This window comes from Oreochromis niloticus, linkage group LG5 (assembly GCF_001858045.2).
Source record: "Oreochromis niloticus isolate F11D_XX linkage group LG5, O_niloticus_UMD_NMBU, whole genome shotgun sequence".
NCBI classification, from domain to species: domain Eukaryota; kingdom Metazoa; phylum Chordata; class Actinopteri; order Cichliformes; family Cichlidae; genus Oreochromis; species Oreochromis niloticus.
In genome coordinates, this window is record NC_031970.2 from 8,797,337 (window position 1) to 8,815,461 (window position 18,125).

Below are 18,125 nucleotides of genomic sequence, written 5' to 3' on the forward strand. Positions count from 1 at the left end.
GGAACATTTTCAAGAAAAAAAAGTTCCATAACATAAAATTGTGACACCTTTGAATCATCTAGTAAATGACATCAAAAGACTCAGAGGATCTGGAGAAATTTCTGTGTGCAAGGAATAAGGTCAGAAATCACTTCTGGACGTTGCTCTTTTGGCCTTCCAGCAGCACTGTATTAAAAACATTTCTTATTCTGTCATGGGAATCATTTCATGGACTCAAAGAAGATGATGATCCATGAATGCAGCCATGTTGTTTAGGGCAAAATTAATTTAAAATGGACGGAGGCAAAGTGGTCAGACGAACTGAAATCTCAACTTCTTTTTGGGAAACATGGCCACTGTGAACTCCGCACTAACGAGGAAGGACTTTCCAGGTTGTTATCAGCACTCAGTTCATAAGCCTGCATCTCTGATGGTATGTGGATGCACATCTGGAACAATCAATATACTGGTTTCAGAGCAACATAAGCCTGAAGTCCTTGCATATTTCAGTAATACAGTGCTGAACTGTATACTGGAGCTAGTTCAACATCTTTTGACCAACTGAAGACATTTGGCAAAACAAGAAATCTAACAAAGCTGCCCAACAGGACTGCTAAGCAGCTAGAGTTCTGTGTCAGTCAAGAATAGGGCAATTTCCCTCTCTCAAAACTCCAGCAGCTGGTCTCTCCAGTTCCCAGATGTTTATAGGTGATTGCTAAAAAAAGAGGAAACGCTTCATGGTGGTAAACAACCCCGTCCCAACCTTTTATAGACATGTTGCTGCCTCTACATTCAAAGTGAACTTTTTTTTTGTTTTCCTGAACTCGTACATTTTCTCACTTGAAACATTTTATATGTTCCCTGTGTTCTACTGTGAATCAAATGAGGGTTTAAGAGATTTACACGGCATCCCCAATTTTTTTGACATTGAGGTTATACATTAATATATAAATTCTTTGCTTCTTTTGAAACAGTTCAAGCATATTTTTTAAAAGTTTGTTGCATTCAAAAGTTCAGCTTGTATTAAAAGGAATAACAGATTTATTGAGGAACCTAAGTCTCATCTAACTAGAACAGTAACTGCTCCCTGAACTATTGTGACTCATCAGTTTGCTGCGAAAAAGGTTCATTTCCTTTTGATAAATAAGGAGACTGGGAGTTAGTGACACAAGCACACTCAAAATAAATGGGAAAAATCTGATTTATTTCTTAACTGGAACACATTATCCCTCCACTACACATTTAGGTAGCTCATAGTCTGGGACACACTATCTGAACAAAGAGTTATGGATAGAAACATAAAAATAAAACATCTGATACTGCTTACAACCAAAGTTATCTTTAAAAATATATGCATAATCTAAAGAACAACATGACATAACCAAAATGGTATAAAAGAGGTATGTAGTACATTTAAGGGCATACAATATATATATTTTTTTGCCTCTTCTACAAGGGTCAAATTTAGTGCATTTGAAGAAAAAAACTCTCGAGTCCCTTTCATGTTTCAATAAGGCATATATGTGAAGTTTATCACATCTTACTATACCGAGACGATTATGGAGAACAATTTACTTTCTCATTTAAATATTAAACAAAGAAAAATGTTTGATTATAGTTAAATTATACAAATGATTCTTCTTTTTTCAACAAAAAAGCTTCATATTTTTTCACTGCAATGACAAAAAGAAGGAAGTCATATAGGAGCACATTCATTTAAAAGATATGAAATCAACAGGCTGACACAGAGCATGTGCAACAGTCTTCAAGTGCCTCAGGTGTTGTCATTCATTTGTTACTGAGAAAGAAATACTTCAACCAAGATTCAGTTGATTCTGCATGTTAACTAATTCTCTTTTTCCTTCTTTAATGCAACAACAAGAACCTGATGATTGTTTTTGCTGTTTATTCTGTATCTGATTTGCCATCCTTGTGCTTCGGGAGCATCTCTTTGGTTTCCTCACATTCTCTATTGCAGTCCCCTTTACATTGCGTGATTGATTCATTTTTTTAAATTTTAATTTTTAAAAAGGTATTCACTATTAGGGCACAACATTAAAATGAACAATCCATTTAAGGTTTGAGTAACCGCTTAGTCTCAAACATAAACAAGAAAGAAAAGTACAACAAGGGTTTAATTCTCACTGGCAACTGTCACAAACAGCAGGTTTGGGAGAAAATACTTTAATGTCACTGAACATGTTTAGTTGCATGACTGAGGACCAACCAAAGCAGATGGGAGATAGTTCCTGGTTTAAAATGAAGTGAAGGGACTGGGTCTCATATGGTAAGTTGATGAAGGTGCTGGTCAGACCCGAGTCTTCCCTATGACAAAGATTTTTTCTTCTCCCACTGCCCCACTGGTCCAGGGTTTCGGGAGCTGAAGGAGGGAGGACCCTAAAGAGAGCTCTGTCATAGTGGTGGCTACAACCACGTCATGTCTCTGGCTCATGCCCTGCCAGTGGGATGACAAACACAGTGATGTCATCACCAGAGCCCAGTCTATCATTGGGTAGCCGCCAGCCACGCTCCTTCAGCACCCCCCTTGACCTCATAAGCAGGTCCTGCGCTGCCAGTGTATATCTGCACAACACACACCGAGCAGAGGCATAAATCACAGTTAGAGCACATTCAATATGGACAGCAGGGAAAAGACAGTGAAAGAGGCATTCTTAATTTAGTGCTGAATGAATCTTCTATTGAAGTGCAGTATAAGTACTGGTTCAGGAATGTTAAATAATAAGTAGTTTTAATGAAAACATGACCAAAGTTCAGTGGAAAAATATCTCTGTGGTGGACTAGATATCAGCTTAACGGTTCTCAATCTTAACAAACTGCCCCAAATACACATGACTTTGTATTAATACACTGACAATACAATGAAATATACCTGTAAGCCTACCAAAGGGGTGACAATTTGGTAGGCTTGTTTTATTTATTTATTTATTTTATTTATTTATTTAATGTTTTATTTAGAAATTATTATTTTTAATATATTCAGTTAGTTCCATTCCATTCCTTTATTATGTATCCCCTCTCGCCCCTGTGGGCAGTCTATCTTCCTACCAGAGGCCTGGGAGCTTGAGGGTCCTGCGCAATATCTTTGCTGTTCCTAGGACTGCTCTCTTCTGGACAGAGATCTCGGATGTTGTTCCTGGGATATCGGCCACTTCCTCTATCTGCCCAGTGCCGGGGCCTGTCCTTCCATGATAGCCCCTCCTCTGGCTCCTCTTCTTTTTTGGGTTTCTGCTGCCTGAGGTTTTCACTGAGAACCCGATCAGTTGTTGCCATCTTCCAGATGTACTTGTAGTGCAGTGTCGCCTTCCGGTAGTGTAATCCCCTCAGTTCTGACTACCTTCCCTCTTTCTGTTACCATCCGACTACACTTCTCCAGTCCGAATGACATTTTGAAGTCGTAGCTGTATATCCTCATGGTGTGAATCAGTGAATCAATGCTGATGTAATATATACAAATCATTCCCTATTATTCTCTCTAACTTCTGCAACACCTGTTGCTAATCTGTTAATCACTCTCCTCAGTTGAAAAACCTCTCTCTCCTTTATCAACTCTCAGATTTTGTCATAAAACGCATTTTTTTTCATTAGAATTTTTGCATTTCTTATTTTGTTTCCTCGCATTTATAAATATTGTTTCTAATTAATGATATTTGCTTTTGCTTCTGTACTTTTTCCCCTTGTTTTTGCCTCTTGGTAGGCTTTTTTGCCTATCTGAAATCTTTGTGTTGTGTGACAACTAATATTGGTTACATATGAATGTTATTGGCTTTTACTATGCCTCCTGTCAGAATGATTCATACTCTATGTCTTTCACAGTCACCAGACATCAGTGAAAGATTTTGGGCTGGGATTTTACTACCACCATCTTCAAGGTGCCAAATAAGGAAATATCTTCTGGATAAAAAGGTGCGATCAAGATACTCAAACTCAACACTTTGCTAAGACACTTTTTCATATTTGTTGAATTTGTTATCCATCTGTATACTGTAATGTCTGTTAACATTTTTAACAATGTATCTGGCCACTAGTTTAACATCTCAGGAGAAGAATGGAAGTAATGGGCTAAATCAGAATTGTTAAAAACTTATTGATACACATTTAAAACTATCTGATATATGCTTATAGATTGAACACATAACTACATTAGAATTACCATAAAGAATTTACCATAGTCTTATATTCAGGTTACATAATAGATTAAATGTTCTTCAAGTGTTTTGCATTTGTTTGCCGCCACCTAGTGGATAAACTCTGTACAGCACACCATCTGAACATGATCACATGACACATGACACACCCAGAATAAAAGCCTAATAAAAAGGATTATTTGGGAGACTGCATACCTCATGGGATCAGAGGGGTCACAGCAGGATAAGTAGGCTGTAATAGCATCTGCCACTTCCTTGTCCGTAGTTACATCCCAAAGTCCATCTGTGCCCATGACCAAGACATCATCTGGGCCGTGTTTATGTTCATCCATGTTATAAACCTTTACCTGTCATTGAGATAAACCAAATTAACGGATTTATATGCCTATTTATCATGCTTCTTCTAAATTGCAAAAAGAAGAAAGGCAACCATTCCTTTGCATGTCAACTGCAAGAAAGATTAGTGAATGCACTGTATGCTGGCATGCAAGGGTCATAACCTCCATGTGCTGTAGTAAAGCTGCTCATTTTCTGTCACATTTCTGATGTTAAGCTAAGTCACACTGTTAGAGTGACTTACAGGAAGGGTGGCCTTTTTAGATAAGCTTAGACATATTAGAATAAGATTCTAGTATGTCTAAGCTAGAGGCTGTCAATGTAACTTTGAGTGGCGGACCTAAAACGGAAGTAAGGAAGTGGTTGCAGAGATTGGTTAAGCCGTCTTCTCTCTAATGCATCGGTATGTTTATTGACTCGAATGACTGTACCATTACGAAGCAAGTCTAAATAAGAATTTGGGGAAAGCTTTTTCAAGAAGTAGCAAAAAACCTGAGTTTAAACAATAAGGGCACTTTCATGGGTAACAGATGGAGCATTTGATACTACCGTTAGGATAAATCCAAACACAATAACAACAAATCAGCACACAAAATACTTTAGGAGTAATAACATGTTAATATCTGGTTTTTCTGTCCTTTTACAGTATCATTAATCATCATGGAAAAAAATGCTTGATTGGAATATTTGACACATTTATTTACCCGTACCTGCCTACAAATTCAGTTTTAGAATATTGCTCAGACATAAATTAGTCCTACTACAAAAAGCTCAAATCCTCCTCCTTCACTGACAGACTAGTAAGCAAAGCCCAATGCCCAACAACTATTTGAATGTATCTTAACGCTCCAAAATGACCAAAGCAGTAACAGGCTCAGGCTGACTCCTCCCACTCACCTCAGGGACACATGAGAGGAAGGGCTTAATGTAAATGTTGGAGTTGTAAACTTTCAGGTCATGATCACCGAGCCCACGGGTCACTCCGATTGTTGCCATGACACGAGCCTGTACACACATACACATTAGCAAGAACAAGCACGAAGACACACAACAATATAGGTTATTGCTCCGGGATGCGCTTCAGTTCTCAGACAATCCATTTACGGGGGATTATTAAGTGAAGACAATGTTCTTTCAGACAATAATGAAAATACTGAGCATGTCTTCTCATTTTTTAGCCAGGCAGAGACCACATTTAGCTAATAACATTAAGATTATGGGAATGCTTTAAAATGCAATTAGGTGTTGTGATTAAATTTAAGACATTAAATAAAATTCACAGACTTTTTCTCTCTTCTTACCTTTTTCCCTTCTCCATATATCAGGGGAAATTTCAAATCATCTTCAACAATTGTCTTATAAGCCCTACAGGAAACAGACACAATTAAAGCTGACACAATTACCTGATCAAGTGATTGTTTGCTCAACATAAAATAAGCTCTCTTATTAAAAGCAAAATATCAAACTCAATAATTTCAGTGTTGAAAATGTGAGTATGCTAGTATTACATTGTTTAAAACTAGATATTTTGGGTTTTGAATTATTTATTAAAAAAAACAGCACTTACTTTTATTCCTATTTTGTTAATTGTCATAGACTAAACAACTAACATGAATAAAGTTCAGGATTTTTTTTATATTCTTCCTAATACTCCAGAGTAAAATCAGTCAAACTGTTCTTAACACTTACAGGGTGCCTCAAGCAGATTAAAGAGATGAAAAAGTGATTAACTGTCCAAAATGTGATTAAAAAGGTTTACCAGCCAGTCATGGTGTGGTCTCTGTAGAGCATCTTTTTACCCAGCTCACTGTGTTGGATCCTACGAGGGAACTCAATGTGAGTGAACTCATTTCCCAGGAGCTCTGGCCTCAGGAAGCCCTGGAGGGGTACACAGAGTTAGAAAGGTTGAATTGAACTAGAGAATAAAAAGCTCAACCTCAGTCACGATTCTTGTCTTTCTTCTAAAATTTGAAAGGCTATAGGACACTATGTGACAGAAGGCCTTGAGTGCAGTATGCTAAAATGAAAAGGATAAAAGCAACATCATCCACCCACTCTGTGACTCAGAATTACAAATAGATACTAAAACAGACAACCGGTTAATGCCAGTTTATTTCAGTGATAATGTACCTTACTGTCAGGAAAGGGTCATTTATCTAGGAGCTGCACAAGATGCAGGATGTGTCTGCTGGTTGAAAGTGATAAAATGCAGTCCTGGTCAGAAGTTTGCATGCACTCATCATGGGCATGAATGTTATTATAAATCTGGGGTTTAACTGTTCTTTTTCACAGGTAGAGTGATTGTACAGCATACATCTTTACTGACTTAAAAAAAAAAGATTTTTATTGGTTGGATTTTTGTTGAGGATTTTCTCTAATCCACACGGGGTCAAAAGTATACTGAAATTTGCAATTGCTCACATGGACAAGCTGAATGCTTTCTGGAGAAAGGTTTTATGGCCACAGGAGACAAAGACTGTTTTTTTTGGGCCACAATGACAAGAGGTACGCTTGGAGGAATAAAGGTGAGGCTTTGAAACCTAAAAACACTGTATCAGATGTCAACCATGGTGGTAGCATCATGCTCTGGGGCTTCTTTGCTGTCAGTGGTACTGGTATGCTGTACAAATTGGATGGAAAAAAGGAGGGCTATTTCCAAATCAACAGTTAGACACTTGAAACTTTGACATAGTTGGATGTTCCAAAAGGACAATAATCACATCGAAACATCAACATTAACAGGCTAACATTAACCTTTTGGAATGGCCTTTCCAAAATCCGAACGTCATCCCTATTGAAAATCTATGGACTATGCTTTAAACCTGGTTTTGTGCCAGCTAACCAACCAATTTAAATGAACTCTGTCAATTATGCCTGAAAGAGCAGTTTAATATCCAGCCAGCTGGTGACTACCAAAAAAATCTGACTGAGGTGCAACTTGCTAAGAGCCATTTAACTTGGAGTGTATCTGTATATTTGACCTGTATGTATACTTTTGACCATGTGTGGATTGAAGAAAATCAGTTCAAAGGGTTCAATAACAGCCCAACATTACCACAGCATTTATGCCCATGACGAATCTATGCAAACATCTGCCCACAACTGTTTATTAGCCACATTAAAAAACAACAACATAGATTACCAGATACTGTAGCCGCTGTCTCTCAGACTCAGGTGTAAATTCATTTGTCATGGGAATAACTTCATTATTCCGTATTATTATGGCCCTGCAGAGAGAGGGAGAAGGACAGGAGTGAAAAGCCAAAACAAGAGAGGTTACTTGACACTGTAGTGTCCTGTAGTGAACACAAGAGGGATCTTAAAGCTATGAAAACAAATCATATTTCCCTCACCTGCTATCTCCAGCATTGGCTACATAGAGTTTCCCCATTAAATGTATGGCAGCTAAGGCACAACAGCCACCAGAAATGGCATACGAGGATTTTTCCTTTTCAATTAGGTCATCCTGTAATAAAAATGAAAAAAATAAAAGTCAAGACAAAAGGCTGCAAAATCTCTGCTGCTTAAAAGCTTGCTTTCACCCTCATCATCCTGAATAGCTCATTATTTTCTTCATGCATATTCATTTTCAAAACAAAACTGCAGCGCTAATGAAAAGAAACAAGGATGCTTTAAAGAATACATTACCTAGGCCAATTGTTACTTTATATAAGTATGATCTTAATCAGACAGTGATGTTGCATCAGAGAAGAATACCATTTCAGACTTACAAACTGAAACAGAAAGGGAATGTATTGCAGATGTGTGGTCATAAACCAAAAGTGTAGGTGTTAAGAGGCTGCTCTTAACACCTACATATAGATTTCTTTTAAATTATTAATGATTTATGATTCAATTAATTATTCATTATTATTTGAACCATGTTTGAGCTGTCTATTTGTTTTAAAAATTTGATATTTCCAGTGACCCAGAACCTTAAAATGTGTGTGTGTGTTTTAAAGCTTCCTATTTGTGGCTGATGAGATAACGAAAGATGACTGCAGTTGTTGTGAAGTGGTTTAGCCACGACTGTTCTGGCAACTGTCAAAGCAATCCACAACAACAACAAAAGTCTATGCTATCTATCTTATTCATTCATCATTAATTTGCCTGGCTGCCTGCAGAGAGCCAGGTTGTTGTGAGAGGGGGGTGGAAATTATACATGGTGTATGGACTGTGTACACTGACTCCAATCTGGCAACCTGGGTACCAAAATGCAAACACCTAAAACTTGTGGATTTATGTATTGATGAGTATTCACAATAAAGGTTGAGGGTCTTAAAGATTGCAGAAGTTTTATGAGGAGAGCTGGGCTTTGATATACCTACCAACACTCCTGTCTTACCCCTGTTTCTCTCATTTCAAAATTCCATCCCATATATATTCATAAACATCAAAGTGGTGCTGTGGAAAAGCTATTAGCTAAAGCTAAAAGATGTTCTAGTTATAAAGCTTCATATTTGGACAAGATGAACAAAGCGCTGATGAGGACATCTGACTTAATTCAGAGTGGACACAACACACATATACTGTCATACCTAGAGTAATGTTAGCATGGCCAAAAAACCCAAAACAAAACATCAGAACAAAGTGATTTGCTCTCTGTGCATGATCTGTATGCCACTTCTGGTTATTAAAGTTAAAATCTTCGGTTATGTTGGTGTTCAAAGACACAGATGGGCAAAAATGCTTACCACAGCTTAAATATGCCAAGTGTGGTTTGCTTGTTTTCCCTATTGTCTACTCACCATCTGTTTGAAGGCAGTCTCTATGACTCCCATCACCAGGCTTTCCAAACTGACAACTTTCTCCATGTAAAAGCGCACTGAAGCGTCGCTGACTGCATCTGGGTCCTCTGGTTCTTGTGCACCCCCTTTCTTTGCCTCTGCCTGATATGGGCTGCCATTCTTGGCCAGGCAGATAGGAGGAGCACTGCTGGGGTTCTCCAGGAGGTGGCAGATCTCCCCCAAGCGGTCTCTGATTAGGTGGTGAAGAAGCTTGGAGGCCATGATGGCCGCGCCAGAACCTGCATGTCCATCAAAAATCCCCCAGAAATGGAGAGGAATTCCTGTACCATCCTAAAAGCGGAGACAGTCACAGACAGACATAGTGTATTAAATAAGAGGAGAATTCATCTGCTTCCTTGGTTAAAAAAAGCTCTTATGAGATTACAACTTTGAACAGAAAGCACAGCTTATTGAGTGTTCACAGATTTTTGAAAACTATAAACAAAATATTTCTTCAAGATCTGTTATTACATTCCCAAATCAATCTTTCTAAACAACAGCCACATCATGAATCCAGTTTTTATTTGTCGAACCACTAAAGAGTTTACAATAATAGTGCAATAGTACTGTATATAACTGAAGTAATATTAATGTAAAATAGTCTTATAGCTTTTGAAAAGGAATGTAGGTAAAACGTCTTCCAATCAGGTCTTTTGCTGTTTATAACACAGTGAGCGATGCAAAAGCACTGCCACCTTTGTTTTGGCAGGAATGTTAATAGACCCAGTTGGCCTGCCTGACTAACCAACATATAAACAGGCCCAAGACATCTGCCTACCCCTCTGATGCTAGACTCGAGTGGGGGAAGGGTGCAACAAGGGATGATGTAATTCATTTACACCAAATGGAGGACATGAATGTACTTTGTGTGCCTGCAGGTCTTACAGGAGTTGTGAGGCCCAAGGAGAGACAATGACTATAAGACTTTTCTTTAAAATATTCTGAAATAAATGCCCTTTTTTGACCTCCTGGAGTCAGTGGGAACAAGCTGTACACACGATGACTTACATTGACTTACCTTTTTAAGTCAATCGTGTAAACTTCTTTCGTTTTAGTCTTATTTGAGCTCTGTTTCTCTGTCGCAGTATCAATTTGTAGATTTGTGCAGGGCAAGTAATGTGCAGTGAGCCTTTTTTTAACAGATTACGCAGTGATGTGGTTGAAAATAACGCTGATAACAGCAGCGTGAGTCAGCAAAAACAGTTACAGTTTTAGAAAAAAAGCTGCAAGTTGTTAAAACGCTCAGTAGAGCTGGGGGTGAGACTATCCCATGACTTTGCACCATTTCACACAGAAAGTGTAGTCATGCGGTCCTTTGTTAAATTGAAACCATCTGACTACAGTGACTTTCAGAAAATTGAGTCAGTCAATCAAAACCTCTGTTAATTCGGATTAAATTCAAATTAAAGTCATGAAATCTGAGTTGAAAGTTTTGTCTGAGGTGTTAATGTTAAATACTGCTAAATCCTGTTGGCTATTTCTGTGCTGTAGTAATTTGCTTCTTTAAATGTATACACATTTAAATGTGTATGCAGAATGAAAAAAAAATGTCTAGATGGGAACTACACTCTGTGAAAAGCTGTGAAAACAGCACTGCTGGGTATGAAGTAAATACAATGCATGCTCAGATGGGGTGCAGCAGTTTATGTTCTGTAAGGGAACATTATGCTTCAGGCTACATAAGAAGGCATGCAAACATCTTTCAATGACATTCCCCTCAGATATGTTTAGGACTTGATATATACTGGTGTCAGATTTGTTCATTTGTTTCCATTTGTTCATGCATTTCATTCCTCATTCCCTGATTCTAGAAATCTGTCCTTCACTCACCCCGTTTTGATCTAGCAAAGTAGAGTTGCGGTGTTTGCCACTCGGCTTCTTCACAAACACTTTCTCACATGAGGCCTGGTCCTCGTTCAACATGCTCTTCCCTGCATTGATCGCCCTGATTGAAAAAGACACAAGGAGGAAAGGTGAGCTCGGAGTCGGATGATTTATAGTGTTTGCGCTCATTCCTCTAACCGCATAAAAAACACAATAGAGAGAGTGCAACAGTGGGGTGAAAAGTGGGGCAGGATGCAGTCATGTCCCAGAGGGAACTTGCAGAAGGGATTAAGTGTTTTTATGATGAGCTGATGCCTGTGGAGGATAATGGCTTTAGAGTAATGCACTGATTCATACCGTAGAAGCATCATCTATCACGGGGTGTGCTTCAGCAGTGTCAGCTGAAACTACCGATGCACAACAGCATTAACATCATTTTTTAAAATACCAATACAAATATCTTTTTTTTTGCATGATATACAGTTTTGTTTTCAGAGAACCATTTATTCAAATTTCCCATTCAATCTGAAAATGAGCTGGCAGATTCTTAAAATTTGCATGCATTGTAATATAATCCATCACTTTACACACATTGCACATTATAGCAATGTACCGTTACACAGTACAGACTTTTTATATAATTCTTAATCCTCTGTCGATTGATTTTTTGGGCCAGTGGAAGACACGTGAAACACGATACTGACACAGTATCATCTTACTGTTACAAAACAGGAACTATGTAAACAAAGGCTCACCTAAATAAAGCAGACACAACTAATGTGTACATTTGGAGTTGTGTTTCTGGCCTTGCAAATACTCTTTTCATATCTTTATTTCCTAGAAATCCTGAGGGAAATATTCAACGCTTTAGCGATTAATTACTCCTCTAGCACATAGTTAATTCTGTCATTTGAATTTTCAGCAATGAGAACCAACCAAAAGAGTAATGCCCTAAAATGAAACCGTGAGCTGAATGTTCCACAAAACGGGAAGTTGGCAGATGAGGTAAGACAGTTGTAAATGATTAAGATTGCGTCTTTCTGGTCTTGTAGTGTAAGCTTAAAGTGCTTCACACTACAAGCCCCATTCACTCTTTGACACACTTCTTACAGCACTTTAATAACACTTAAGCAGTGGCGATTCTTCATGGCCTGTGTTGGTGCTAAGCAACTTACCCAAGAATACTTTAGTCAGCTGACTTTAATAGTCACAGATAAAACCACTGATCTCTGCTCTTCCGATGAATGGACAACCAATCTAGTGGACAACTCTGTGACATTATTCGTTGAAATGTTATCTACTTCTATTTCAAACTACAAAAATAATGACTAGATATTTTATAACATAAATAATAGATCTTTAAAATGTAGCTAAAGGCTACCTAGAGAAAAAAACTACAGCCAAACTAAACTCATACTCAAGTGTGAATGATTTGTAGCAACGACATGCTCAGCTTCACTGGCAAGGTCCTTTAAACTGTAACGTGAACCTAGCTGGGAAAGGCTGAAGTCTATCTAGACCTCATGCTGGCACATTATGTAACGTTTTCACTTTTAATTATAGATAAATGCCACATTAGCCAGATAATGTGTCATTAATACCACTGCACAATTCCAGTAATTCAAGTATTGTCATTAAAATTCCCTCAGAAACTTCTGCATAGAAGGAATTAACAATTTATCAGATAATGCTGGGATCATGAGAGGCAAAAGTAAAGTAAACAAAGACAGTAAATAAAAAAAGAGAGGCTGACAGTGACGAGGAAAGAGGACAAACTAAACAGTCAAACAACAAAACGGGGAGAGAGATTAGTAAAAATTACATCAGAGTAAGACTTCCGACCTTTCACATTCCATATAATTCAGCTGATTACAATCTTTTCAGAAGATGGATGCTGTATAGTCTGGAGCTTTGATTTCAGAGAGTTACAAAAATGAGGCTCAAAACGCAACGGCTGCCCAAATCTGGATTATAAAAAGCCCTTTCACGTTCTAATCAGTTGAAAGCAGCGGTCAGGCACCAGTGTCCTGCACTGCGTCCCCTGCATTAGGACTAATGACAGAGAAGAATTTAAAATCACTTGATTGTAGTCTAAACTTTCTGCCAAAGCCAAGACAATGTTCAAAGATCACATACATCAGTTGGGAAAATTGCACTGATGACTCAACTTTACACAAAGATTTCCATATATTTCAAAGGACTGGACAAAGAAAGTCCAGGGAAGTAGCCAACTGCTATGCTGGTGGCACAACAGGTAGCATGCCTCACTCCGAAGGTTGCTTGTTCAAATCATGCCCGAGTCAAGCTCTCTGCAGGTACTATGTGTAAAATCCATGGAATTCTCACGTTGGTGGGTTCCTGCCAAGTCTCAGCTACTCGAATTAACTGACACCCTTTGGTGCATGTCATCCTTTTCTCTCTCTTTGGATATCTCCAAGGGTTGAAAATAAGGTCTCTGTGTGAAAGAAAAAAATGTAATGGATGCATAGTGTATGTTTTTACAAAAAAAGGCTAAATGTAAACATAAGCTTTGTACTTGAGAAAATTCCACAGTGCACCTTAAAGTGTTGGTTCCATAAGATTTTGGAGGCCTGCAGCATGCTTGGCTGAAACGTGTCAGTGTTTACTTTTCCCATGTGACAAACTCCTACACCCACAATAAAGAATCAGCAATAATTCTGTTTTGAAAGCAGTCACATGAGCCCCATAAGCTATTATTGAACATGCTGGTTGCTGGCGTGGGAGGCTGCCATTCTAAAACACGGCCTTGCTGTAATGTGACTTAACTCTTTCACGTATTTGTCTTTCGGTCATATGCTTCCACAACCTGTGACTGAAAACCATAGCTGTCGTGTTTGGTAAAACAGTGCTTCTCTGTTTGAACCGTCTTATTCTATTATGCAAGGAAAGTTCAAGAAGAGGAAGCTGTGAGTTCCAGTGAATTCTCTATTTCGGGTTACTTGACAAAAATGTCTCTGTGTAAACATCATCTTTGAAACAAATTGCAAATTCTGCAAGTAAAACATTAAACTCTATGCAAAGTACTGTGGATTCACTTCATAATCTCTTGTTGAGGACAGGCAGCTTTAGAGATACAGAAACAGTTTTGCGGTTCAGTCAGCGGGAGATCAGTGATGCATATAATCTAGTGAATGGAAACACTTCTAAAACAAGCCTTTGATCCTTTAAAAGGATGTTTGCATGGTTCTCTGTCGTTCAAGATTCTTTTTGCATAGCTGGTGTCAATTCAGGTTCAAGTAAAACTGGTAACTGTACGTCCGTTTTGTCTGGTCTGTTTTCGGTGTGCTATGTGATTGTGACACAGGCAACAGTGGGTTGTCTGACAGCACTTTTACAAATTAAATGTGAAAAAGATAAATCTCTGGTTGCTGCTGATTGAAGCTACCTCAAGTGGAAGTTGGCAGACTGACAAACATTGCAGGCCTGGTTACATAAAATCTTCCGCAGTGTCAAAGTAACGTCTTCATGAGGAACTTTAAAAAAAATCAGACTAGTTATATTTTGATTCCTATTCAGGGAGAGGAAGCTTCCCATCACGTTTGTAAGGCCCACAGTGCTAAGAAGAAATGAAAGCTGACAGCCAATGACTGACAAAAACAATTCCCCTGTAGAAAAAAAACTTAATGTGAGCTGTATACTACTAAAGATATTATCATTAAAACATACTGCAACTTGTGAACTGTGCTCCACCATTAGTTCAGGATCTGTGCTCAAAATAGAGTCACTAAAAGAATGTGAGCCAAAAAGTAGGATCGCTTGAACAATAGGTTTAGAAATACACAACAACATGGGTGTAACTCTATTCATCTGAGGTTTATTTACTCCACTAAGGTAGATTTTTTGTGTGTCTATGAAAGATCTGACAACAGCCCAAAACACAAATATGCTCCATTTCTAATGAAATGAAATGGAAAAAAGGAAGAAGTTAGAAACAGCTTTTTATTTCAGCTTGTAACAGTTTTATGTACAATGGCCCACACTTTACACACACTGACAGTAAACTGAACATCATTCATGTATTCTATCTTGTATTATATACAACTCAGGAGCATAAAAGACCTTTAATCATTCATCCTTGTTTACTGCTGTGCTCTTCTAACATCTGCTTTTCATGAATTATTAATCATACTACATGGAATAAATATGTCCCATACAATTTTTTTTCAAATGTGAGTCCTTCCTTCCTCAAACTCTCTTACATGATACCAGTGACAGGACCTGGAAGAGCGCCTCCATATTAAACTAAACAGTATTAAATACCCATTTGACAAAAGCACTTTGAATGTCTTACCATAAGTGCACTCACTTATTTATGCTGACACAATGTTGTACACCAACACCATAGCAGCAATTAGACTCATTACCTCAAGCATCCTACACTGTGCACAGATTTTAGGTTCAGAATTCCTAACCTGTTTTACCACATGAGTCCATCCAATTTGCGAGAAAGCAGTATTCCTCATCTTCTGGGTGCAACGCTATAACAGGAACAAACCATGGGAAAACCTAACAATGACCATGAATCCTTATTATCACCAGCATGCCCAAGACACACTAATTAGGTGTTATCAAAACGGAGAAGATGCAACACAGCGTCCATCTGTATTATTCAGGCCGCCATTGTTCCTACTCTGTACAGAGAAAGGGGAGTAAAGATCACTGGACAAAATGGACCGAGGCCTAAACAAACGATCATTCGAAAGGCTCTTATCATTGCCGTGTGGGTGAATAAACAACTGCTTAATGAATGAAAGTGATCCCAAATAAAAATAGCCATACAACTGCATAAATTTAGAACCTGACAGCAGCTGTAATTTGGCATCAGTGTATCATGATGAGTGTGGACAAGGTTTGTAGCTCTGTTGTTAATTGCTTCCATTTTAGAGTTGCTTGCTTTGGACTGACGTTGAGTTTTCTCTGGTCTCAGTGTGCTGATGTGACACGGATGGTTCAGATTGTTTGGGGTTTTAACCTCTGTATGAAATGAGCACTGACAGCTGATGTGTGATCAGATCAGCCGATTACGTTGTGTTGTAAGCAGCACCGCTAATGCTGTGATTACAACTTAAGTGACTCACGTTAAAGTAATCTGCTAAAGAATTCAGATGAATTACAGAGATTATGCAACTTTCCACAGAACATAATCAATACTTGCGTTAAGTCCTCATGTCTGACCGCACTTATTCATTCTTCTGAAACATTTGGTGTTGAAATTTCACATCTGAGACTTTCCACATGAGTCAGTTATATTTTTTTTTGTTTGTTTTCACATTGGGTCAAGGAGGACAGGCATGGATGGTATAGCCCACATAGTGTTAGACTGTATTTATTCAGTCCTTCACAACCACCCACTTCTGGAGGAGGGGAGCATCTGAAAGTGTTTTTCCTCAGCAAGAATCATCTGAAGAACACATTTTGTTTAGTGGTATAAATGAAATGAGGCTGGAAATTTTCTATATGTGAGAGGACTGCAGGTGTGTAAAGAATATGAAAGCATCATAGTAAAGACAAGGACAGGGTTGTGCAGACGAACTGACAAATGTGAAGAGCCGGGGCTCATTTAGCCACAAAGATAAGTAAACCCACATGGCATTTTGCTACCTAGTTATCTGTTAATCAGGAACATTGCAAATGCAAAACCCACTGGTTCTGTTAGTAACGAGTAGGTACACATTTCCTGCTTTCACTTCTGTATGGCCCCAGTAAATCAAAACTGAGGTGGAGCCTGTATTCAAACATGACAGTCTCTTGCGATAGGAAAGCCTTATATCTAATTACAGCACTGACACCCTGGTCCAAATTTACATTGTTTATCAGCAGCTCAGGGGAGGAACAGTGAATGGAAACCGTTCAATAGCAAAAGGCCACATTGGCCATCATTTGGCTGCTGCAGTGCACTCGAAACTGCAGCAGCAATAAAAATAAATAAATAAAAATCACTTATCAGGCCTGGCACTCATCGGGCCCCTTGCAAAATTTTTACTGATATAATTCTATGATTTTCAGATCAATTAATATGTCACTGAAATCACTGATCCACTCACTCTGCGTATCCCGTTTGCCAGGGAAGCCTGCTGCCTCTCTTTAACGTGAGCACCGGCCGCGATGCGTGCTCGGTGGAGTACTGCAGGAGCTCCGGGGTGAGGTCCAAGAAATCCGGCCGGCCGTAGGGGAAACGAGGCGGCAGGCTGTCCGTACCGCAGGTCTGTCCACCAGAGTGGTGGTTATGGTGGTGATGTCCGTGCGGCATCATCCCTCCGACCAGGTTGGACATGGCGTTTTTAACTTTGCTGATCATCATCGGCACCGACAGTGGGGTAAAAGATCCGGACGCAAAATTAAACGCGATGCGATATTATGTTGTTAGAGACGGGAGAAAACAACAGCAATACATAGCGAGGGACGAGAATCATTTCAGGAAGCGATTTTTTTTCCTCCTTGGCCCCATGTGACAGTTTTCAGAAAGGCAGACGCGATGTTTTCCTCATTCAAACAGAATAAAGCCCTCACTGGCTGCGCACAGGCTGTAATCCAGCAGGAGGCTATCTCATCTCAGAAGGCAGGGCTTCACAGGGATGTGCAGCCAGTCAGCAGTGAAAATGTCTTACACATACGCCCTCCTCAAAAAACAAAAACCCCCCAAAACCCTTTAACAGAAATCCCATGAAAGTAACATATGACAAATGAGGAGATAGTAATATGATATATAGTAATATACTATATTATAGTATAGTAATATGATATATATGACGTCTCACATGGTCATCTAGAGCCCTGCACTATTGCAAAGGACTAAATGTAATCAGTACACGTTCAAGCCTTTTCTGATTAAATGAAAAATCTGGATATCAGCTTTTTTAAAAGGCAAGCTTTCATAAATTATAGCATTAAAGGTTACTGTGATTTGTAATAACCGACTTTATAGTCTTAATCTATTTATTAAAACAACATTTGAGTTGCCAGATTATGAAAAATGGCTTTGCTGATTTAGCTTCCTAATAAAGGGCAATGA

General features: G+C 38.7%; 1 protein-coding gene across 1 annotated transcript; it reads right to left on the minus strand.

The window, feature by feature from the left end:
* Positions 1-1,162: 1,162 nt before the first annotated feature.
* On the minus strand, positions 1,163-17,678 carry ppm1j (protein phosphatase, Mg2+/Mn2+ dependent, 1J). The gene is made up of 10 exons (XM_003453680.5): positions 17,158-17,678; positions 11,099-11,213; positions 9,230-9,559; positions 7,835-7,947; positions 7,624-7,708; positions 6,241-6,359; positions 5,783-5,846; positions 5,379-5,486; positions 4,341-4,492; positions 1,163-2,562 (listed from the first exon to the last, which is right to left on the minus strand). The coding sequence occupies exons 1-10, from the start codon at positions 17,412-17,414 to the stop codon at positions 2,415-2,417; spliced, it is 1,491 nt and encodes a 496-aa protein (XP_003453728.2). The 5' UTR covers positions 17,415-17,678; the 3' UTR covers positions 1,163-2,414.
* Positions 17,679-18,125: the final 447 nt, after the last annotated feature.

Bases quoted from the DNA above. Each gene is read 5' to 3' on its own strand.
- ppm1j (XM_003453680.5), bottom strand. From the start codon at position 17,414: ATGATGATCAGCAAAGTTAAAAACGCCATGTCCAACCTGGTCGGAGGG. The intron at 11,214-17,157 runs GTGAGTGGATCA...TTTTTCAATCAG, and splicing joins TGGCAAACGGGATACGCAGA to GGCGATCAATGCAGGGAAGA. The intron at 9,560-11,098 runs GTGAGTGAAGGA...CTCCGCTTTTAG, and splicing joins CTTTGCTAGATCAAAACGGG to GATGGTACAGGAATTCCTCT.